The following is a 24,003-nucleotide window of genomic DNA, read 5'->3' as shown; positions in this document are numbered from 1 at the left end:
TCTCCTCCTTGCTACATAGGCAGCCGCATAGCCCTGAGGAAATGGGGGCAGATTGGATATCAGATCCTGTTATTCTACTTTAAGGTAGGAGATTGCCTTCTTTTGAATTTAGAATAAAACCCCGCTTCCTTCACAGAGCCCACAGGGCCCTGGACCACCAGAATGTTGGTTCTTAGATAGATCCTGCCAAGTGTTTTTTCTGCCTGGGGCCTTTATATATAACGTGTTCCATCTGAAGGTTCTTCAAAAGACACAGAACGTAAGGATGAGCTTTCATCCTTATTCCACTGACTGCGACCATTTGTTATGAAAAGGGAGTTTACATATATTTTTGTAAGTTAATAACTGTAAAATTTATGTACTCAATGACTGCACTCTTCTGGAGTCACTCGAAAGAATAGAAGGGAAAGGGATTAAGGAAAGTTCTCCAACAGATCGCCACCAAGCACTGTGGGGGAACAGAGATCCCCTGCCGACTCCAAGACAACATTCCTTCCTTCCCCCAAGCCCCGCCCACCCTCTGACCAAGTCCGAGGCCGCCGGGCTCATGGGAGAGGCACCCCTCCGCCCCAGGCCGCCTCGTGCGTATGGCGTCGCCCCAGTCTTCCGAACAGCTAACCTCGAACTAGGTGAGTCACTACCGCGCAAAGGCAAATGACCTTCAAGGTCAGAAGCAAGCAAACCGTGGTCTCAACTCTCAGCTGTAAGTTGCAGGGAGATCACTGTCGCTACTGCCTGACAAGTATGTTTTCTCCTGAACCCAAACAGTGCTTTCAGGTTGGGGTTTTATCAAGTCCCCTTTACCGCCTAGGAGGCCTCGACTCCCCGCCGAGACCGGGCCCTTCCGCACCCCCCCACCAACCAGGGGCGAGAGAGGCGAGGCTGCAGGGGTCACCTCGGAGCAGGGCCATGGCGGCGGACGGCAGCGCAGGGGTCCTCCTCCGCGACGCTGACGTACCGCCCCGGGCACCCGGACTTTAAGCGCGAGGGGCGGCGCCAGCGTGGCCTCGGCCGCGCCTTTTTACCTACTAAGCGCGGCCGGGCCAGGACTCTCTCTCTGTTTTGGCAGGATGCGGCCCTCTGCGCCACCCCGTGGGAACCAAGGGTACCAAAGCCTCCCGGGGAGACCGGCCTTGGACAAGAGAACGTTCCTCGCAAGCGGATTTTTTTCCTCATATCGTTGTTTTTAAAGACTTTGTCTCCCAATCAAGAGAATGATTTGACTCTACTCTGTCCATCCTATCCCCGGCCTCTATACGCCCCGCTACCCCCAACAGGTAATTAACGTGCCTCTTCATCCTCACTCCTGAATTTTCTTAAACGTGTGACCAGGCAACCGAAAAGTGTGGAACTGGTTTGAAGGAGGTGGGTTGCGGGCGGGCGCTGCCGGCGGACCGGAAGTCGAGTGGGGGAGGCTCCGGAAGACGGCGGGAGGGGATTGGCTGAGCGACTCCCGCAGGCTGGGGAGAGCGGCTGCGCAGACCAGGGGCAGAGGCCTAGACTGCGAGGCCGGCGAGGGGGACAGGCCTGGGGAGGTTGGCAGGGGAGGAGTGTAACGAGTGGCGTAGGGCAGGGGCGCCCCCGGGTCCACGGTGCAGCTCCGGATGAAGCCGCAGTATTTTCCTTATATGATCGGGCCCCATGGCTGGCGGCGCCGCTGGCGGAGCCTGAGAGGATTATGAAAACTTGTCAGGCGAAATGGGGCCAGGGAACCGGGGGCTGGGAGATTTGGGTGAGCCGGTTAGGCTACGGATGAGGGAGGTTAGGGATGCCTCTGCCGCTGTAACTGTGAGCCCTGGTCGATGATGACGTGACCACTGCGCAATCTGAGTTCTGGGAACCAGGTGATAGAGTGTGTGCTGAGAACGGACTGAGACCGGGCGAGCAGGAGGCGACCCGGGCAGAGAAGGGGCAGATCCCCAGCGCCAGGGCTCGGAGGCTGGCCAGGCTGCCTCGGGCTTGATTCGCGTGGTCGGTGTGGTGTGCTCCAAGGACAAAGAACGAGATAAACTAAAAGGGCCAACATCCCCGGAACCAGAGAGAGTTACCAGACCCTTATCACTCTGTCATGCAGCAACCATTGCAACATCTCTGAGCTTTCCCAAGCAGCATGCCTTGCTCCTTTTCCATACCATATACAGAAAGGTATTCATCCCACTGGAAACATGCAGATCCTACCCAATCAGCGGGTGACTCAGAAGTCCCTTTGTTCTCTGGCTATAAAAACAGACAAGCAGGGTATATGCCCAGTAGTGGGATTGCTGGCTCGGATCAGCTCGGTGCTTTGTGACCACCTAGAGGGGTGGGATAGGGAGGGTGGGAGAGAGGGAGACGCAAGAGGGAAGAGATATGGGGATATATGTATATGTACAGCTGATTCACTTTGTTATAAAGCAGAAACTAACACACCCTTGTAAAGCAGTTATACTCCAATAAAGATGTTAAAACAAACAAACAAACAAACCAGACAAGCAACCCACGCTCAGGGTCGGCTTTCCCTGCCTACCAGGAAGTCGGCCAGCTGTTCTTGCAGCGACCCTTCTCTTTAATAAACTCTTATCTTCCTTACATTCGGCCTTGTGTCTGGAAATTCTTTTCCAACCCGCGCTCGGACCACACAGTAGGGAAGGGGTGGTGGGAGGCACTGAGGTGTTCTGTGAGCTGTCAGGCAATGCCCGCTCTAGAATCCTGCTTTTCAAATGCCTTCGTGGCCCTCTCACATTGTGTTTGTTTGTTTGTTTAATTTTATTTATTTATTTATGTATGTATGTATGTATGTATGTATGTATGTATGTCTGCGTTGGGTCTTCGTTGCTGTGCGCGGGCTTTTTCTCTAGTTGCGGCGAGCAGGGGCTACTCTTCGTTGCGGTGCACGGGCTTCTCACTGCGGTGGCTTCTCTTGTTGCGGAGCACAGGTTCTAGGCGTGCGGGCTTCAGTAGTTGCGGCACACGGGCTCAGTAGTTGTGGCTCACAGGCTCTAGAGCACAGGCTCAGTAGTTGTGGTGCACGGGCTTAGCTGCTCCGCAGCATGTGGGATCTTCCCGGACCAGGGCTCGAACCCATGTCCCCTGCATTGGCAGGCGGATTCTTAACCGCTGCGCCACCAGGGAAGTCCCTATTTGTTTGTTTTATAGTCCAGTTTTTATTATGAAAACTTTCGAACATACAGGAAAGTGGAAAGACTTCTACAGTGAACACCCATATATTCACCACTTGTATTCTACAGTTGTTAACATTTTGCCATATTTGTTGTATCACGTCCCTCCATCTGTTCTTCCATCTTTTTTTTTTTTTTTTTTAATGAAGATCACCCAGAAATACTATGACTCATGTTAGGAGGTCAGTATTTGTTTACAATTCTTTTAAGGCAAAATTTCCATGGGGTCAAATGTACAAATCTTAAATTGGATGAGTGTCACAAGTGCATACACTCTTTTAACCCAAACTACTCTCAGCTTTCAAAATATAATTTAGAACATGTCCGTCATTACAGAAAATTCCTTTATTTCCCTTTTGTTCTCCCAGTTATCCACTGTTCCCTTTTACTCACCATCTATTGTAATTTGACCCTCTGGTTTATTCCTTTTCTTTCTTCTGTTGCTTTGATTTGAGCAAATCCAGGAAATTGACAGTCGTCAATTCAATACATGAGTTCTGAGGCTATTAACTTTAAAAAATATGTATACTCCTTTTTCACAAGAAGTGTATATAGTCAGTGGAATTTGGACTTTGAATAAATCAAAGCTTCCCACATACCCAATGATTTTTTTTTCACCTTCATATTCTGGATGATGAGCAAAGAACATAGTAAAATAAAAGCTACCATCTATGAGCACTGTGTGCCCACCATGCACCAGGCACTTATGTATGCTGTTTATAGTTCATATACTCAGGCAATATGATAATTGTTATATAAAACAGAATAACATACAATTCATATAACATCAGACAAACCCAAATTAAGGAACATTTTGCAACCCCATGAAATAGGTAAGAGTTTTTCCTTTCTTATTTTATAAATGAGGAAGCTTAGACCCAGAGAAACCAAAGAATTTGCCAAGGCCTCAAATCTAGATTTGCTGAATTATAGGTTTGAACTCTTGGTTCTCAGAAGCCCAAGGCCCATGTTGTTTGTCCAGGGCTTATGGCATGTGGAACATAGAAGCGGAGGTAGAAAAAGAGACAGGTATCATTAACTAAGGTATATGTTATAGAAAACAGGAAAGGAGGTGAATGTTAAGTTAATCTTCCTCGGTGGAAGAAATAAAGTAGTTGAAACCTTGGTAAAAGTAACATACTTACATATGGTGGCTTGGATTAGAAGATTTATTTGCTTTTTTTGGCAGGGGAAGGATCTGGGGGTATGAGGTAAAGTGTGGTTTCAGGTAGGTGGAGAAGTGAGGCAATGTGTCACTACTAGATGCTCAGCCTTTCTCAACCATGGCTCCTACAGGAAATGATTTGAATGATTATTTTCTTAATTCTTCCAAGGATGGTACAGAGCTAGTACCATTAGAGCATTAGAAATTGATTTATGTTTGAAAGCTAGTAACATAATAAAATTGAAACCAAAATGGAATTCATTAGGTGAGCCAAAACCAACACATTTTATCTCAAGCTGACACTCAATAAACTTAAGCCAGTCAAATGTGTGTTTTGTAATGAAGAAACTAAAAATCAGAAAACGTGCAGTGAATTATGCATAAATGTGAGATACAGTGGTGGAGGAAATAAACAGATCTTTAAAAGTTATGGGTTTTTCCATTAAAACTTTATAATAGTCTAAATGCAGAGTTATTGCATTTGGTCTGTAGAACTATTGATAAGGGTATTAGTGTTCTTCAATAAGAGAAAAAGGCAGGTTCTATTCAGTTTGCCCCCCATATATTTATTAAGAAAAGTTAAGATACCATCACTCTTAAGTATCACAGTTTCCCACTCAATACCTTACAGATCACGAGCAGTAAGTCTTTCCAAATTTCCTAAGTTTTTTGTAATTAAAAATGTCATGAAAATGGATGGATTTTGAAAACCATTGGGTAAAAGTTTTACATATATAAAAAACATGTAAATCTATGTAAAGATATTTACATAATCTCAAAGTATCATGAAGAGGAAAAGTTATCCGTATGCTAGAGAAATCTTGTATTACCTTGACCAAGTGACCAAGCTTAACATTACCATTAATGGGACAAACTGACATCATGCACCCTCTGGATACACTGAGGACACAACTTCACGTACGTAGGATTTCTCCAAAAAAAGTCTGACTTGAATCTAATCATAAGGAAACAATCAGACAAATCCAGATTGAGGGACATTCTCCAAAATAACTGACCTGAACTCTTAAAAAAATGTCAATGTTGTGAAAAACAAAAAAGGCCGGGAATAGTATTAGATTAGAGGAGATATGTGACATTTGAATGTAACATGGGATCTTTAATTGGAAACTGGATTTAAAAACAACAACTCTAAAGAACAGAATTGGGACAGTTGGGGGAACTTTCTGTAAATTGCATGAGACGGTAGCACTGACATTACTTTTCCTGATTATGTTAATTATATTGTAGATATGGCAGAGATTGTCCTTTGTTCTTAGGAGGTACACACTGAAATATTTAGAGGTGAAGAGTCAAGATGCTGCAACTAATTACCAAATGACTCAAAACATGCATACAAATACACTGGCAGAGAAAGAGAGATAGCAGATACGGCAAAGTATTACCAATTAGGGAACCTAAAGGTAGAGTATACGGTTGTTCATTGCTCTATTTTGACAACTCTTCAGTAGTTATTTAACTTTTCAAAATAAAAATTGGGAGGAAAAGTATCTTTCAATAAAGATGCAAAATTACCAGAAATAAATTATAATTAGTTCTTTTCATGTTTAACCATATATAACCAAGTATATATTGTATAACACTAAATATCTATATCAAAATTAGTTATTTTATAATTCTTAAAATCTAGACATGGGCCCTCGTGAGATGTAAATGTTCTAAGACATTTAGCTCTCAGTATTTTTAGAAATGCCCTGTTATCATTTCTTTCTGTAATTATTTTTTTGAAAAAAAAAATAGATCAGCGTTAAGACTGGAAATCAATGAATCTATTGTAAATCTGTAAATTCTAATGTTAAGATTTCATTAGGATTTCAGAAATAACCAGCCTCAGCCCTATCTTCTACATTTTGTGGATAATTTTCCTGTGCTTAAACTTCCTATAATACTCAAAATTAATGGTAGCTTATGCAGCAATGGCTTTAGAAGTTTCAGTAACAGAAACTGGGAAAATTGGTGGAGTTGGTAGGGGCTAGGACAATGTTAAAAAATGAGTAGAGTTTTCCCTCTGTATCTTAGGGAATGGTTACAGGAGGATAACAAAATCAAGTCCCTTATCTAAAATGACATGGTATTTGGATATAACCTACACACATTCTCCTTTAAGCAATCTCTGGATTATAGTACCTTATACAATGTAAATTCTATGTAAATAGTTGCTGGTGCATGGAAAATTCAAGTTTTGCTTTTGGAACTTTCTGGAAAAAAATTTTTTTCAAATATTTTTGATTTGCAGTTGATTGCATCCATGGACACAGAACCCAAGGATACAGAGGGCCTTGAATTTGAGTAAATGAGACAGGTGAGTTTGCTAATCTTGAGTAGTTGGGCAAGTTATGTATGTGCTCGTTGTTAATCTAACTGCTTTGGTGATAACTTCAAATTTTGTTAATTAAGAAGCAGTTATTACCTTGGATGTGGTTTTGTCCTTATAACAAATACCTACTCTACAGAAAGTTCGAGTTGCCAAACAAGAACAGCAGAAATGAAATGTAGACAGAAAATAACACAGACACTGATTTGCTGAACTTATTTTAAGTTTACCCCAGGTCTAGGTGTGTTCCAAATAGCTTAAGATATTGTCACAAACCTAAGTGAAGGATATATACAGTTGACCCTTGAACAGCATGAGTTTGAGCTGCATGGGTTCATTTATACGCAGATGTTTTTCAATAGTAAATACTACTGTACTACATGAGCAGAGGTTGGTTGGAACCTCCCATATGGAGGAACTGAGCATATGGAGGGCTGTCTATAAATTATATACAGACTTTTGACTGTATGGAGGGTGGGCTCTCCTACCCCGCATTCAAGGGTCAAGTGTATTTGTCTTTGTTCCTCTACCTGTTGGAAGGTTATTTGCAGTGTCTATATCCTTACCAAGCCTTAGAATTTCATTTAGTAATACAGGCATACCTCATTTTATTCTGCTTCACTTTATTGCATTTTTTTGGTTTTGTTTTGGTTTGTTTTTCATTGAGTCTGTGGCAACCCTGCTTGGAGCAAGTCTACTGGTGCCATTTTTCCAACAGCATTTGCTCACTTTGTGTCTCTGCATCACATTTTGCCAATTCTTAACAATATTTCACATTTTTTCATGATTATTATATTTGTTATGGTGATCTGTGATCAGTGATCTTTGCTGGTACTACTGTAATTGTTTTGGGGTGCCACAAACCGCGCCCATATCAGATGGCAAACTTAATCGATTATGGTGTGTGTGTTCTGACTGCTCCACTGGCTGGCTGTTCCCCTGTCTCTCTCCCTCTCCTCAGGTCTCTCTATTCCCTGAGACACAGCAGTATTGAAATTAGGCCAACTCATAACCCTGCAGTGGCCTCTTAAGTGCTCAAGTGAAAGGAAGAGTCACACATCTCTCACATTATATCAAACGCTAGAAATGATGAAACTTAGTGAGGAAGGCATGTGGAAAGCCAAGACAGGCTGAAAGCTAGGCCTTTTGCAAACATTTAGCCAAGTTGTGAATGAAAAGGAAAAGTTCTTGAAGGAAATTGAAAGTGGTACTCCAGTGAACACACAATGATAAGAAAGCAAAACAGCCTATCACTGATACAGAATTTTTCATGGTCTGGATAGAAGATCAAGCCCGTCATAACATTCCCTTAAGCCAAAACCTGGTCCAGAGCAAGGCCCTAACTCTCTTCAATTCTGTGAAGGCTGAGAGAGGCGAGGAAGCTGCAGAAGAAAAGTTTGAAGCTAGCAGAGGTTGGCTCATGAGGTTTAAGGAAAGAAGCTGTCTTTATAACATCAGAGTGCAAGGTGAAGCAGCAAGTGCTGATGTAGTAGCTGCAGCAAGTTATCCAGAATCTAGCTAAGATAATTAATGAGGGTGGTTAGACTAAACAACAAATTTTCAACGCAGACAAAACAGCTGTCTATTGGAAGAGGATGCCATCTAGGACTTTCATAGCCAGAGAGGAAAAGTCAATGCCTGACTTCAAAGCTTCGAAGGACAGACTGACTATCTTGTTAGGGGCCAGTGGAGCTGGTGACTTGAAGTTGAAGCCAATCCTCACTTACCTTTCTGAAAATCTTAGGATCCTTAAGAATTATGCTAAATCTACTTTGCCTGTGCTCTATAAATGGAACAACAAGCCTGGATTACAGCACATCTGTTTACCACATGGTTTTCTGAATATTTTAAGCCCATTGTTGGGATCTCCTGCTCAGAAGAAAAGATTGCTTTCAAAATATGACTGCTCATTGACAAAGCACCTGGTCACCCAAGAGCTCTGATGGAGAGGTACAATGAGATTTATGTTGTTTTCATGCCTGCTAACACAACATCCATTGTGCAGCCCATGGATCAAGGAGTCATTTTGACTTTCAAGTCATTGTTTAAGATATACATTTTGTAAGGCTATAGCTGCCATACATAGTGATTTGAGAAGATTAACTCTGATTTTGAAAGATGTTCTACTGTGGGTAAAATGCTATCAAACATCATTGCATGCTACGAGAAATCGTTCGTGAAAGGAAGAGTCAGTAGATGTGGCAACTTCATTGTTGTCTTTTTTTTTCCTTTAATTTTATTTATTTATTTATTTTTATACAGCAGGTTCTTATTAGTTCTCTATTTTATACATATTAGTGTATATATGTCAATCAGAATTGCTGCAGCCACCCAACCTTCAGCAACTACCACGCTGATCAGTAAGTAGCCATCAATACTGAGGCAGGACCCTCCACCAGCAAAAAGATTAAGACTCGCTGAAGGTTCAGATGATGGTTAGCATTTTTAAGCAATAAAGTATTTTTAGATTAAGATACGTACATTGTTTTTTTAGGCATAATGCTATTGCACACTTCAGTATAGTGGAAACATAACCTTTATATGCACTGGGAAACCAACAAATTCATGTCACTCACTTTATTGTGTTATTCACTTTATTGCAGTGGTCTGCAACCAAACTGGCAGTATCTCCAAGGTACCTGCCATAACCTGTATAACCTGAGGTGTAACCATGCAGGCCCCTATTGGTCCTTCCCTGGACAGACCCGCCCCCTACCCCCACGTCCTCCACCTGCCTCTTGTTGGTAGAAAAACTTTAACTGCCTAGGCCTTCCCTGAGTTCCAAAGAGCAAACTTAATCAGAGAATGAGAAAATGCAGAAACAAAGGAAAACAGTCAAGACAAAAATAATAACAGTTTAGCCATTAAACAAAGTCAAGGACCTTTAGTTCCTCCTGAAGGGCTATAGATAATATTCTGAGCCAAGTTCTTTGAGCTGTTTTGCAGATACTGAAACCACCACCAGGTGGGAGAAGTTAACTGCATGCTGCCCACAAGCACATAGACCCCAGACCAGCTGGAACCAGAAGGTTGGTGATGTTGACTCCTGATTACCTCACCACCAACTAGTCAGAAGAATGTCTAGGAGCAGATCAGGTACCCTGAGACCCTCTGCCTCACCCTGTCTTTCAAAGCCTTTCCCTGAAATCCATCTGGAGTTCAGGTTTTTTGAGCATTAGCCACCCATACTCCTTGCTTAGCCCTGCAGTACACTGCACTTTCCTTCCCCATGGCCCCATGTTGGTAGATTGGCTTTACTGTGTGCAGGCGAGAGGACCCAAGTTTGGGTCAGTAACAGTACCTCCTTGGTTCTAATTTTACCCTGCAAAATGCTAATATTGGTGGAAGGGGACAACACTGTGTTGATGCCCTTCAGCCAGACGCCTCCTGGCACACACCTGTCTGTGAACAGGTTGGGTTTAATGCTGTTGCAACAGGAAGTCTGCACATCAAGGGCACACCTTAGGGAAGCGAGGGGCAGCTCAGTGAGAGGGTGTTGGACATTGGGCTTTGGTTAGGTGATTTGGGGAGTCCAGAGATGCAGAGGTTCACTCTGGATTGGGTGCTGTTCAGAAGTAGGGTCAAGTCTTTGATAGCTATTTCAGCATGATCCTATCTAGAAGGAGGGCAGATTGGAGCTAGACTAAAGCTGCAACTGGTGAAGAAGCTGCAGTCACCCATTAGCCGGGAGAGGGGTGTTTGGTATCGTGTGGTTTGCACAGAGATCTTGTGTTTGTGTTTAGACAAAACTGTGAAGTAGTCTTGTGTTGGTTCCCTTCATTAGTCAGTGAGCTTGTCTGATGTGGTTTTGTAAGATCGTGTGCAGAAGGAGATCACCGGGGCCTAGCCGGGAGCACCAGGCCAGCTTCTGCCACCACACAGACCTACCTCTAAGTGTCAGACCAGGACCCAGATGTCGGCTGCTTTGTTCTTTCTCAGCTGTTACTAGATAAGTGTATGTTGTCTGAAATTTGGCTCTTGGCACACAGTTTTCCTGTTGAGGTCCTGAAGATAGGCCCTAACCTCTCTGGGAATGAGGTGGAGGCTTTCCTGAAGAGAGGTTATTCTTCCACCAGCCACCCAGAAGTTTGTCCATCCTTAGGTTGGAAGTTGGGTTCCAGAGGTAACTTTTCAGCTGATCAGTATGTTGTGAACACATTTCTGTATCATGAAATATTTCAATAGGGTTCCCTAATGATGGGTGTTTAAGGGCACCTCCCCTGGGGATGTCTTATCCTGTACATTTGGGTGAGGTTGGTTATGTGAATTTTTTTTAAAAAATTAATTAATTAATTAATTTTTGGCTGTGTTGGGTCTTCGTTTCTGCGAGGGCTTTCCCCAGTTGCAACAAGCGGGGGCCACTCTTCATTGCGGTGCGCGGGCCTCTCACTATCGCGGCCTCTCTTGTTGCGGACCACAGGCTCCAGACGTGCAGACTCAGTAGTTGTGGCTCATGGGCCCAGCTGCTCCGTGGCATGTGGGATCTTCCCAGACCAGGGCTCGAACCCGTGTCCCCTGCATTGGCAGGCAGATTCTCAACCACTGCGCCACCAGGGAAGCCCGGTTATGTGAATTTTTAAAAAAATTTCCAGGTGATTTTTGTGTGTGCTCCTCTAGGTAATAAACAGTCTACCAACGTTTCCATACAAATGTTCAGTTTCTAGGCTCTCTGTTCTGCTCCAATGGTCAAATTTTCTATCTCTGTGCCAGTTTCACTCATCTGAATTACTAAAGTTTTATAGTAAGTCTTGGTACGTATTAGGGAAAGCTTTCCCTCTTTGTCTTGAGGAGCCTCTTCCTTAACCTTGGGCCTCTGCTCTTCCATATAAATTTTAGAATTAGCTTGTCAATTTTCACCAAAAAAAAAAAACTGTAGTGAGATGGATTTTAATCTATAGACCAACTTGGGGACAACTGACATTTTTGTGGTATGGAGTCTTCTTATCTGTGAAATCTATTTCTCCAAGTTTTAAATGTTGTTAATGTTTTTCACTTATATATAAGATCCTCCATACAGGTCTTGTAAATATTTTCCCCACTGATTTGTAATGTCACCTCTACCATTTACAAAGTTATACATATGAGTCTATCTCTGGGCTCTCTGTCCTATTCCATTGATCCACTACACCAAAACTGCCTTGCTTGAATTGTGTAGCTCAGTAAGTCTTATTTTATAGGGAAAGTTTCTCTCTACCCCCAACTTGCAGGCTGTAGTTTGCCAAACCCTTGTTTAAATGATCATGAAGCATCTTTGAATATAGGCCCCTGAATAGTTTCTTAAGCATTAAAAATGAACTTTTCAGCTAATGTGTAGTTACAGAGTTTTAAATTTCATTTAAATTTGTCACACCACTTTTTTCAAAAGTATTTATTTCCACAAATTTTTATCCACAGCTGAATATTACAGTAACTAATACAAGCAATTTATATTTATAAACAAAGGTGTAGTTTACAGATTTGCTCAAAGTGAAAAAATATTTTTATTAGTAGTATTTCTTCTCCATTGTTAGATTCACCCCTGAATATGATGTGATCCCCTTCAGTGAAGCAGTCCTTCATCCAAACATCAGTTGGGAGCAAAATGTTATATTCAAATCTGGATTATTCTGATACTGTATCACTTTAGAAAGTAGTTTAAATTCATTTTTGATTGGCCCCCTTTATTAAAATTAGAAATTTTTTTAGGAAAAACAATCTTTAGTATCTAATAACCTTTATAATAAGAAAAAAGTCCTATGGCATTGGCATCAACCTCTAATTTTCTATACTCCCTAATTCGCTATGGTACCGATGTGTACATAAAGTGAATTATGGCTATTTGGGTCATGCAGCAAATAATTTGAGAAACTGCAGAGAAATATACTATGAGGAAAATCTACAGTGTCCTGCCCCATGCTGTCATATTTTAGTAACTGTTTAGTCATTTGGCATTATACAAGTGCTTCAACTTAGGATGCCCTTGGTGCCTTAGAATGAATGAAAACAATTAAATTTACTGTATGTAAAAGAAATGGATTCTAATGTATTTGTCACTATAATCTTAATGCATTAAGTGAAGCTCTAAGTAAATATTTGATGAATTGATGGTAGCAGTGTTAATTTTTTCTAAGTTTTCCAAGTTCCTCGTTTTGTCTGTTTTGTTTTTACAAAAGCTTTAAAATTTAGTACAGGAAAGGGAAGAAACTCCTGTTGACATGCTTCATAAAAAGGGGGGAAAAGCCTATTTTCCTTTGGGTCTGATCTGCTTGCTGGGTACCATAAGTCTAACCACAGCTGTGACGGCACAGGGAGAATGTAGGTGATGTGCATGTAGGTGATGTGTTTGTCAGCCTCAGCAACGAACACACATTACTCTAGGTAAACAGATAGGTCCCATATAATACTTAAAATACAAATTGTTTAATCTAAGTATTTGATTCTTAAGTAATCTTTAAAATGCTTCTCATGTTTCAAAAGACAGATCAAAACACCACCAGGATGTTATGTTGAACATGAAAATTCTTCCCACAGAAACACTTATTTCAGAGAATTGATGTCAGTTACCTTAGTAACTGCTAAAGGCACATAGTGAGAAAAGTGTCAACTAAATTTTAAATATTACAATATAAAGACAGATACCTGGTTTAGAATTCAAAACTTTACGTTGAATTAAGTTATTTAAATTAAAAGTCATTATTGATTTCATGAAGTTGGAAAATGAATTGAACTGACTTTTAAAAAAATGCAAAGAAGAAAAATGCTAACAAAAGATTGATTATTAAAGATGCTTCTTCCAGTCTCCAAGTGTTACATTAAATAGGGCAGATCTAAACATTAAGTAACTGATTACTGTATTCCTTTATTCCTGGTGTCTATAAAAGAGTACTTGTTTTTTAAGGATATATAGATTAAGTACAGCTCCAGTGAAATACCTTTACCTTTGGAAGAGGAGAACTAAACCTGCATTTCTTAGGCTAAGTAGAGGACTATTCACAAGGTTCCCCCACCCCATTTATTCTACTTGCCAAGCTTTTATTCAGTGAGTCCTTGGTACCCAGTGATTAACCAGTGACAGCAGAGGGAGTAACCCAGAGGGATCGAGAGAATGAGGGTGTAAGACAGCACGTAGGGGCAGGAAGCCGTCGCGTTTATGGAATCACTGCTTTTTACACTCCTTAGCACTCTAACAAGGCATTTTTGGCTCTCGAAGATTAAGAACAGGCCTTACATGAAGCCAAGTTTTAAACTAAAGTGCAGTAAAAAGCAAGTTACACATAATAAAGAACTTTAAAAAGAGGCAGCCGCGGACTCAACTGGTTTAGACTGGCCTTCCAAAGCTAGTCAGCATGTGGGTTGTTGAAGGGTGTAGTCAGGGATGTCATATCATGTAACTCTAGCTGGGGAGGAAGGGAAAGACGCAGCTCTGCGTGGACGCCTGAGAGAAGCCGGGACGTGCAACGTGGAGGTCGAGGGGATCATGCCGACGACTCGGGTTGGGACGTGCTGGGCAGCGGCCTTCGCCCGGGGGCTGTGCCTCGTCCTGCCCAGCGGGCGAGGAGAGCTCCACACACAGGATTGTTTAGGGCTCGGAGTGTGTTGTGTTTCCAAGAGCCGTTTAAGCTGAGAGGCTGAGCAAGGGAAGGTGGCGGGGTACGGGGGCTCTACTTGTACTCTGCGGAGAAATGTTTTCTTCTTGATGCAACATAGAGGCTCTTCTATGATTTGCAAACACCGTCTGTTCCTGTCATGGGAGCGGCATATTGTTATCTACCAGAAATATGAAAAATACAGCAAAAGATTGTAAACGACATGTAGGATTTTCTAATGGAGTGCTTGCTTTAGAAGAGACAAAAACTTATAAAAGTAGCAAACATAAAATTCATTGTAATATTATCATTGAATATTCTTTAAATCCTTATTTCAAAGCAGAGATATTTACAGTTTTTTGTGGTAAATTTGAAAAGTGTTGAAAATAACCTGAAAAGGGAAAGTTGACATAAGCTTCTCTCCCTTTAAAAAGAACACACACACACACAAACACCCAAAAGTTTTGGATAATAATTTAATAATACCTGAACTGATTTTTAAAAAAGGCTTTTCAAATAGTCTGATCCTCAAGATGAAGTTTGTTTTCCTTACTCTTTTAGTTATCTGGAATCACTAGCGCATTGTGTAATGTTCTTTTTGGAGGTATAATGGCAATAAGGGATTAAAGGCTTTTATATTGACTTGTTTGGTTTTTAATCTGTAAATAAGACTTGTTATTCTTTTCTAACATTTAGCTTACATAGATTTTTGTGAAAGTTTTGTTGACTCAGGAAGTGCATGGATTAGCATTGGGAATGTAAAGAATATCTTTCTATTTGCTCACATTTTACGTTTGGGACTGCAGCATTTTTAGCGTAATTCTTCCGTAAATTCACAACTACACAAGTGGGTTTGAGTATGTTAGGGACTGAGTCTTCTAATTTTATTTCAGAAACCAATAATCAAACTGTTTAGTCTGGAGGTCAATTACACCATTGTCTCTGCATCACCAGGCATTAAAAAATGTCTTTGGGAAACTTCTCAGAAGGCCCAGGTCTATATATTTGTCCTCAAAACATCTCCCCATAAACCCATCCACACCTACGGTTTGTTGACGGGGGGAAATGTCACTCACTATATGACAGTGTCATGGTTATTAGTACCATTATTTGTTAAAAGTCCTCTGAAGGCAGTTTATGTGACTTACATATGTTTAATATCATTTTACTTTGGGCATTCTCCAGCTATGTGCAAAGATCAAAACTAGGCAGTTTCCATTTTATAGACTGGCATCTTTTATATGGCCCATGGGGACTGCTTGGTGGCTATAGATCATGATGTATATTTGTTTAGACCGAAATCATACTTTAAAAAAATCTTCCATATTTCAAGTGTTTTATTCTGAGCAGTAGGTACAAAATATAATAACAGATGTGTCTTATTCTGTATAGTTCACTCTGCACAGGTTCTCAACCTCTGATGTGGTCTACTTTTATAGATTTAACAGATCCTTAAATTCACTTTACTGTACTGTATACTTCCTTCTTGCTCTCACTGGCAATCGAGCTTTGGCACGTGCATTTTCAGACTTCATTGAGGAACTCCAGATTGAGACATGCTGGAATGTGGATTGAGTCCATGGTCAGAGAAGATGGATTAAATGGGAACAAAACAGGAAACATGTGCTTGAAGTCTAACAGCAGGTGCTGAGGGTCATTCCGCTCTTGCAGTTGTGCCTGTGGGGAAGAATAAGATGATGTAAAATACTTCCTATGCCTAAAAATAGCCAGTTTTGGTGAATTCACAAAAATGAATCACAGGAATATTTCTGTTACGATAACTGGGTAGGACTTCAGGAGAATGTGGTCTCCCTCTCCCTGAGGTATTTAGCAGGGAGCGAAGCTCTGGTTTAAGCTTGTTGGAGATCATATGACTTCAACTCCTCTCCCAATTCTAGCATTCTTTAAAAATTTTCCATCTAAGGGAGAATAGAAGAATATAGTTCAGGTGCACATCATGTGGCGAGGCAGTATGGTGAAGTGGTTAAGGCCATGGGCTCTGGAGGCAGATAACCTGAGCTCTAATCCTGGCACCACCCCGGGTGAGTTCCTGAACCTCTCGCTGCCTCAGTTTCCTCATCTGTAAAAAGGAATGGGGAGACTGACATCACAGAAAATGACAGAGCAGGAACCTCTAGGGGTCAGTCCCTCCACTGAAGCAACCACTGAGCTAGAAAAAAGCAATTGGCATCAACTGTCTTGTAACTCTGGAACCTGATGGGACACTTACAATAACCAGGAGAGTGCCTGATGAAGGGAGAGCCTGCTGACCTTTGCTAAGAGATCAGTGTGCATCAGCTACCATCCCCCATTCTCCAGCCCCACCGCAGCTGTAGGGATAGCAACCCACAGTCCTGGAGCAGCTGGCTGGTGCTAGGGTAGGCAGTGAGATCTTGTCTTTCAAAAATCTGGGGTTGTGCACTTTGGTTGGTCTGGCAGTTCCCTGAAGGGCAGGCACAGATGCCTGCCTTGATTTTGGCTCTCTTGGGAGGCAGTGGCTCCCTCCAGCAGCATCAGTTGGAAGATTTAAAGGGACAGAGCCCATCTCCTTTTCCCTTTATTTGGAGCCAGATATAGGAAAAGTGTAATAACTAAAATGAAAATTTTCATTTAGTTCACTAAAGGGGTCTAACAGCAGACTTGAGCAGGCAGAAGAAATGACCAGTGAAACTGAAGAGAAAGCAATTGAAATTCTTCAGTTTGAGGAGTGGACAGAAAAAAGGGTGAATAAAAGTGAACAGAGCCTGAGGGACCTGTGGGACACCATAAAGTGTACCAACATATACATCACAAGAGTCCCAGAAAGAAAGGGACAGCAAACTATTGGAAGAAATAGTGGCTGGATTCCCAAATCTGATGAAAGATATATTTATCTCTCTATATATCTCCAAGAAGCTCAACAAACTCCAAGCAGAATAAACTCAAAAAGATTCACACTGAGACACATTATAGTCAAATTATCAAACCCCAATGACAAAGAAAGAATCCTGAGAGCAGCAAGAGAGAAGTGACTCATCACATAACAAGGTATCCTCAATAAGAGTAAAAGTGGATTTCTTATCAGAAACCATGGAAGCCAGAAGGCAGTGGGATGATATACTTGAAGTCCTGAAATTTCTTCTTTCTGTCAACCAACAATTCTATATCTGGCAAAACTATCTTTCAAGAATGAAGAATTACAGTCAGCCTTCTGTATCCATGGGTTCTGCATTTGTAGATTCAACCAACCATGGATCAAAAATATTTTTAAAATTTCAGAAAGTTCCGAAAAGTAAAACTTGGATTTGATACATGCTGGCAACTATTTACATAGCATTTACATTGTATTAGGTACTATAAGTAATCTAGAGATGATTTAAAGTGTACAGAGGATGTGCATAGGTTACATGCAAATACTATGCCATTTTATATAAATGACTTGAGCATCCACAGGTTTTGGTACCCATGGAGGTTCTAGAACAAATCCCCCACAGATACTGAGGGACAACTAAGTCATTTCCAGATAAACAAAAGCAGAAGGAGCTGGTTACCAGTAACTAAAGAAAGTCCTTAGGCTGAAATGAAAGGACATTAGACAGTCACTCAAAGCCATAAGAAATCAAGCCATAAGAAGAAATAAAGAACACTGGTACAGCTAACAACATAGGTAAATGTAAAAGCCAGCATTATACTATTGGTTTGTAGCACCTTTTCTTCTTGTATGATTTATACAAATGCAGAAAGTAATTATAAATCTCTGTTAATGGGTACACATGTATAACAGATGTGATCTGTGACAATAACAATATAAAGGCAGAGGGATGGAGGTGTATAGCAGCAGAGTATTTGTGCACTATTGAAACTAAGTTGGTATTATTTAAACTAGGTCGTTATCAGTTGAACATGTTAATAGTGATCACCACAGTAACCACTAAGAAAATAACTAAAAAATATACAGAAAAGGAAAGTAGGGAATCAAAATGATACACTTGCTACAAGAAACAAACACACAAAAAGGCAGTGATGGAAGAATTGAAAAACACAAAACATAAAAGACATCCAGGAAACAAGTAGCTAAATGGCAGAAGTAAATCCTTTATCAGTAATACTTTAAATGTAAACTTAAAGGCAATTAAAAGGCAGAGATTGGCAGAATGGATTGAAAAAACATGATCCATCTATATGCTATCTACAAGAGACTCACTTTAGACACACAAAAAGATTGAAAGTAAAAGTTTGAAAAAAGACATTCCAAGTAATCAGAAAAGAGCTGAAATGCCTATATTATTGTCATACAAAATATACTTTAAATAAAAAAAGTTTACAAAAGACAAAGGAGGACATTATATATCTGTAAAAGGCTCAATCTATCAAGAATATATAAGAGTTACAAATATACATGCACCTAGCAACAGAGCTCAAAATACATGAAACAAGAATGGACAGAATTAAAGGGAGAAATAGTTCTACAATAATAGTTGGACACTTCAATACCCCATTTTCAATAATGGATAGAACAAACCATATGGAAGATGAACAGCAAACAGCGGCCAAAGAACACCACTATAAACCAGTTAGACTTAACAAACAGACACATGACCAATTTGGAGTTATCACCAGAATGCAAGGGTGGTTCAACATACAAAAACACAAGACTGATATTCCTTTGTATGTATATACCTCATGCATTGCTGGTGGGAATCCTTTGGTGTGTTTAACAATCCCCTTAAATTTACATTCTTATAGGTCAGCATATTCTGTCCTCACCACCCAAGCAAATGGTTTGCTTTTAATAAGCAACCTGTATTTATCCTACATAAGGTTCAAGTACAGGAGGATGGCATGGATTGTCCGAGCCTTTCCTCTGAGCACTGTCTAGGGAGAAACAGAACATAAAACTCTAGCAAGAAAAACCAAACCAAACCAAACCAAAAAACCATTTTTTGAAAGAATTGCTGGACATGGGAATTGACTGCTAAGGAAGACTCAGAATCTGACTGTACATGTCTCCAGAGAATATCTGACCAACTTCCACTGTCTTTTTCCTACTTCCTTAATTCAAACCCAAGTCTGACTTGGCTCATATTCTTTGAACTTTGGCCTGAACTCTTCTCGTAAACAGTGTGAATTTATAAGCAGTTACAGCTCTCCCTCTAATGTATGTTTCAGATATTTAAAGACAAAAAAGACCTTCTAAATCTGCACTTTGTGTAAATTCTCAACTCTCCATAAAAACAGTAACGGGTCAGAGAACTCAATGGCTTCTGTCATCAGTCTTTTCAGCAGCTGACTATACAATATCTGTGTTGGTGACTCTCTGCCTGCTTCTCTATGATCCAAATCTTTAATAAACCACTGCATTTCCCCCACTGCCTTTACGAGAACACCCCCCCTTGATCTTCAGCCTCTATTCTCTACTTATACACGACGCTCAAGTTAATTTATTCTTTTCCTGCCTCTTCCTCTGATTACTTTTCCCCATTTCTTTTTATCCTTGTTTCATATTGACAATTACTTCACTGGCTAAAGAGGTTGTTTAAAAGTTTGAGAAAGTATTAGGTCTCCGCAAAATGTTACCCACATATACTAATGGGAGAAATGCTCCTTGTGTTTTGAGTAATCTTGATGTGACTCATCATTTACATGCTGTCTGCTACAGCGCCCACAAAGGTTAGGCACTCAGCCCAGATCACCTAGGGCTCAGCTTCGGCAGCTCATCTTTATGCAAAAATTCCCATACTCTTAAGACAGATTTAAATAATCATTTCCCTGAAATGTTTTCTTTCAAGCATATTCCTAAGGGCAAATATCGTAAGCCTTAAGAGTCAAGATTTAAGAGCTCAAATTGTTTTCTGAAAAGAGTATTTCTTAGTTCCATTTGTGGGTAGGGTTGATATTCTGCTTACTTTGTTAATTTCATTTTGTGCTATAGTTCAGTAACACGGTAGTGGCAAATGAAATACTTAGACAATGTCTAAAATCTGAGAGGCAGAGATGATTAAAGTTCAGTCTTCTGTGTATATATGGTAAGTTATTCATGGGTGGTGTGGCTCAATTTACCTAAAGAGAACACCTAAAAATGTAAGGTCTTCTAGAATATAAGGTAACCAGTATTTCATTAATAAAGAGAAGCAAGGTTAAAATCTAAACTACCAATTCTTTTATTTGTTTTAGACTAGGACTTTATAACATCGATTAATATTTTAAAACTCACCTGGATTGTTCGTATAAAGGCCACTGTTACCCGTTCTTCAAATTCATTCAGGGGAGTATAAAGGTTCAAAATTTTGACAATCTGTTGGAATAAAAACAAAAGTTTAGCACAGAGCTAAATGAACATAAGACAACTTTTGAATTTTAAAGAACATAGGACATTGGCACAGGAGGACACTTCGCTTTAGGCAAGATCCACAGTTTAGATACAGCTGGACTGACGTTTAGGGGTCTACATTTAGTAAACTAGAGTCCGGAAGCTCTGCCTGGAAGATCTGAGCTCTCTTACCCCATTCCTCTCTCCCGTATACCCACTCACCCCGCCCCCTACGCTCCATGGCTTATAAAGTAATGAGGATTTTAGGAAACTGCTGCCTGAAGCACTCAGCCTCTTATCCACGAGTAATTTAAAGGTTTCATTAAAAGAGTCCTGGGTATCTTACCTTATATAACAAAGGTCTTAACAAAGCCTTCCTACCTCCCCCCACCCCCAAAATCACTTACGAAGGAACAGATTTTACTCCTGTCTAAATGGAAGCTAATCCTTTGTCTGCTCAACTGTCTGGGGGAAGTAGCCTGCCCAGGGGCAGAGCGATGCCAGTTGCAGTCTAGAAGTAAACTTGTGAAAGCAAAATTTTAAAAAGTTTCAAAACTTTCAGTACACTTGTAGAAGGAAGCAGTTTTCCTAAGAGTTTGGGATTTCATCTCTTAGTAGTTAGTGGAGGAGGTAAGGAAATGTATGTTTACTTTGCAATGCTGAGTTTGGATTTTGCTGTTCTTTAGGCGCTGGGCAGAGAGAAGGTGCATGATTTAATTTGGAAAATCTGATTTCCTCGTGCTGGTCTCATTTTGCACTACCACCTTGTGGCATGCCCATTTCTAAACAGGCACATTCATGATGGAGGGCAAGATCACCTGTGTGTGGACAAGATTTATCTTTTTACAGACTGGTTATATCTCTGCAGCCGAGTCCTAGTACAAATACAATTTTGAGGGGAAAAGGAAAGGAACATTTAAATGCCTCTAGGTTCTCACTGACTTTATTTAAAATAATGTAAATGGATGCTAAGTGAAAACAGGACCAATTTAAATTTCTAGGTGAGAGACATTCCAGAATTCATGGTAAGCGTTTAAAAAAGTTTGTGCCTAAGCTTGACATTTTGTGGGTTGACTACCTTATCTTTCTACCTAAGCAAGAGACACCAGAGAGTTACTGGGAAACTGTGGCATCTTGTTTCATAGACCGAAGTAGCCTTTGGTTCATCCAGGAACATCCCATCCTCTGGACCTTCAGGACTGTATCATTGGGAGCAGAAAGGGCCAGGAGTGCCACACTAAGAAACAACCACCGGCAGGAACAGACTTGAAATGGAAGCTGGGCTTGCTCTGAGGCCCTCGGCTGACAGTGACCACACCTGCTGGGTGCTGAGGGCGGTGCACAGGGAGCAGATGGCCTCTGCATCTTCGGGGCTTTTCTTCTTTAACTGCAGGAGCTGGGCTGCTTGGATCAGGGGTTCCATGGTCTCAGCAACTTCCCTCTGGTGCAGGTTTCTTCCCCGAAGCCACTCCTCCAGCTGACTTATATTGTACCTTAGACACAGGAAGAGTGAGCTCTGTTAAACCTGGCCTCCTACTTCACTGGGAAGAGCTCACCTCTTGTGTTTATTTTGCAGGCCAGCTGCCATGAGTATTATCATTCTCCTCATCTTAATTGTCTCACACGGGCAAAAGCGTGAAAAGTAGCTGGCACTCAATCACTTTTTGTGAAATGAGTGGGTGCTTAAAATCAAGCCAAGATGAAGTACCTAAAGTGTCTGTACTAAGTTAATGAGCAAAAAAGGCATTAACTATATTGAATTAAAACAACTTAACATTTAACATTCGCAAACATGTTTGTACTTCTCTGTGAGCCTTCATGCCTCTTAAGTCATTAATTTTTCTCTCTGACCTATCCACATCATATTTACAATCTATATATTAAAGTATGTAAATGTGTTTAAGCTCGGAACTAATTTGTTTACCGGGTCACCATCTCAGTGTGTGATGAATTTCACCAACCAGTAAGAAGGTGATGGATTTGAGTCACATACCGACTGTGACAAGGACAATCCGTTGGATTTGGATTTCATTTTCAGAGACAAGTGTCCCGTGCCTGACTGGAGCTGGTGTGTGCCAGGCCAAGGCGCCTCTCGTACCTGAGCTGCATGCCTGTGCTCCAGGAGCAGACGTCCTTCCTCAGAAGCAGGTTGTTGAGAGTCACTGCGCTGATCATGTAGAAGAGCTGTTTGAACACCTGGAGGATGATCTCGGGGTCCAGGCCCTGGTCGCACATGACTGTGTGGAAGGAATTCATCTGGCGGATGATGGCTTCCAGGCAGTAGGATTTATCTCCATCTGCCAGGCTGGAGGTGCGCTTCCGGTAGCCCGTGGGCTTCACCCCAGACAGACCCTGAATGCTCTCGTTCTCCAACATGGCAGACACTGAAAGAAAAGCATGATTAGAGAAGCTGCATGTTCCCAAAGAAGATCTGTTTTCGGGTCACTGAGATCACACAGTACTCAGGGCTTTGGAAGTGATCCCACCCAGAGGTGAACAAGGTCGACATGCTCAGGAACTTACAGCATTTGGCATGGAATTTCTAACCTGTTGATTTCTACACAGAATAGGACTTCCACATAGAAATCTTGGACTAAACCTGTGGACCAAATTTTCGCTTAAATTTATTGGTGATGGGCCAGAGGTAAAAGGCACGTACCAGCTTAATTCTGTACTGGCTTCTGTGCTGAGACCAACATTTGAGCAACTTGGATGTAGTCATGGCCCAGCCACTGACCTGGGCCTGGACCCTGAGATCATCCTATAGTTGTTCAAATAGCTTTTCTCCATCAGCCACCGACCATGTAAATCTTAGGTGAGCTGGTCTGTCATACTTACTGCACAGCACTTAACTACGTGTCAGGCACTTTATATTCAGTATTCCTTTTAATCTTCCAACAACCTATTTCCTAATGAGGAAATTGAGGCATAAAGAGGTTAAATAACTTGCCCAAGGTCACCCTGCTAGGAAGTGGCAGGGCCAGGATTTGAACCCAGGTATGTCTGATTCCAGAACTGATGCTGTTAACCATCATCTTACCTGAGTCATGAAACATCCCCAGTTCTCCCTATGTCTGGTGAGAATAAACTGGCGCCTCATAGGAGAGTCTCAGACAGGAAGAAGGATTTGGAATGAATCTTATCCCAAGGGATGTATTTCTGGATGGCATGTAGGACTCTGTCCTACTTGGAATTCCCTTATAACCTACTTGTGTTGTAAGAACCTGGGGAAAGAATTACTTACATGGTCCAGGAGACTATTTCCTCAACAGCCTTTAAGGAGCACAGTGAGTGATGCATATACGTGTCACTTTTCTTGTGACTTAAAAAATAACTGCTCTTATTTTCAAATCCGATTTCATGTTAAGTGCCCAAGTGTACTGCTTTGGACAGAATGTTCAATAAATATTTATTGCATGAGTGTTTACTACTGTGTTCATGTATATGAACATACTTAATGCTTTCCTTTCTCCATGAATAAAGTATATATATGG

The 24,003-nt window shown here is 41.2% G+C and overlaps 2 protein-coding genes, 1 long non-coding RNA gene and 2 other non-coding genes across 10 annotated transcripts in view; 3 read left to right on the top strand and 2 right to left on the bottom strand.

Moving 5' to 3' along the window:
- The window catches only part of ACAA2 (acetyl-CoA acyltransferase 2), a 41,973-nt gene extending 40,921 nt beyond the window's left edge, over positions 1–1,052 (bottom strand). The window contains exon 1 of one of the 2 annotated variants that reach the window (XM_007197230.2): positions 896–1,052. In XM_007197230.2, coding sequence (XP_007197292.1) covers positions 896–911 — 16 coding nt within the window. In that variant the 5' untranslated portion in view covers positions 912–1,052. Of the gene's footprint in view, positions 1–862 lie in introns of both variants that reach the window. The other variant, XM_057526681.1, reaches the window with a different exon arrangement.
- On the top strand, positions 519–23,936 carry LOC103009889 (uncharacterized). The gene is made up of 5 exons (XR_009005056.1): positions 519–629; positions 1,070–1,277; positions 6,578–6,643; positions 7,617–8,605; positions 21,606–23,936. It is a non-coding gene; the product is annotated as an uncharacterized LOC103009889 (long non-coding RNA).
- Positions 1,579–1,719, top strand: LOC114235891 (small Cajal body-specific RNA 17). The gene has a single exon (XR_003621967.1). It is a non-coding gene; the product is annotated as a small Cajal body-specific RNA 17 (non-coding RNA).
- Positions 1,797–1,879, top strand: LOC114235890 (small Cajal body-specific RNA 18). The gene has a single exon (XR_003621966.1). It is a non-coding gene; the product is annotated as a small Cajal body-specific RNA 18 (non-coding RNA).
- The window catches only part of MYO5B (myosin VB), a 366,352-nt gene continuing 357,888 nt past the window's right edge, over positions 15,540–24,003 (bottom strand). For all 5 annotated transcript variants that reach the window (XM_057526678.1, XM_057526676.1, XM_057526679.1 and 2 more), the window contains 4 exons: positions 22,608–22,893; positions 21,828–22,002; positions 20,414–20,494; positions 15,540–15,897 (listed from right to left, as the gene is read on the bottom strand). In XM_057526678.1, coding sequence (XP_057382661.1) covers positions 15,745–15,897; positions 20,414–20,494; positions 21,828–22,002; positions 22,608–22,893 — 695 coding nt within the window. In that variant the 3' untranslated portion in view covers positions 15,540–15,744. The remainder of the gene's footprint in view (positions 15,898–20,413; positions 20,495–21,827; positions 22,003–22,607; positions 22,894–24,003) is intronic.

Source organism: Balaenoptera acutorostrata, chromosome 13 (assembly GCF_949987535.1).
Source record: "Balaenoptera acutorostrata chromosome 13, mBalAcu1.1, whole genome shotgun sequence".
In the NCBI taxonomy this organism is placed as follows: Eukaryota; Metazoa; Chordata; class Mammalia; order Artiodactyla; family Balaenopteridae; genus Balaenoptera; species Balaenoptera acutorostrata.
This window is presented reverse-complemented; position numbering and strand designations above follow the sequence as displayed.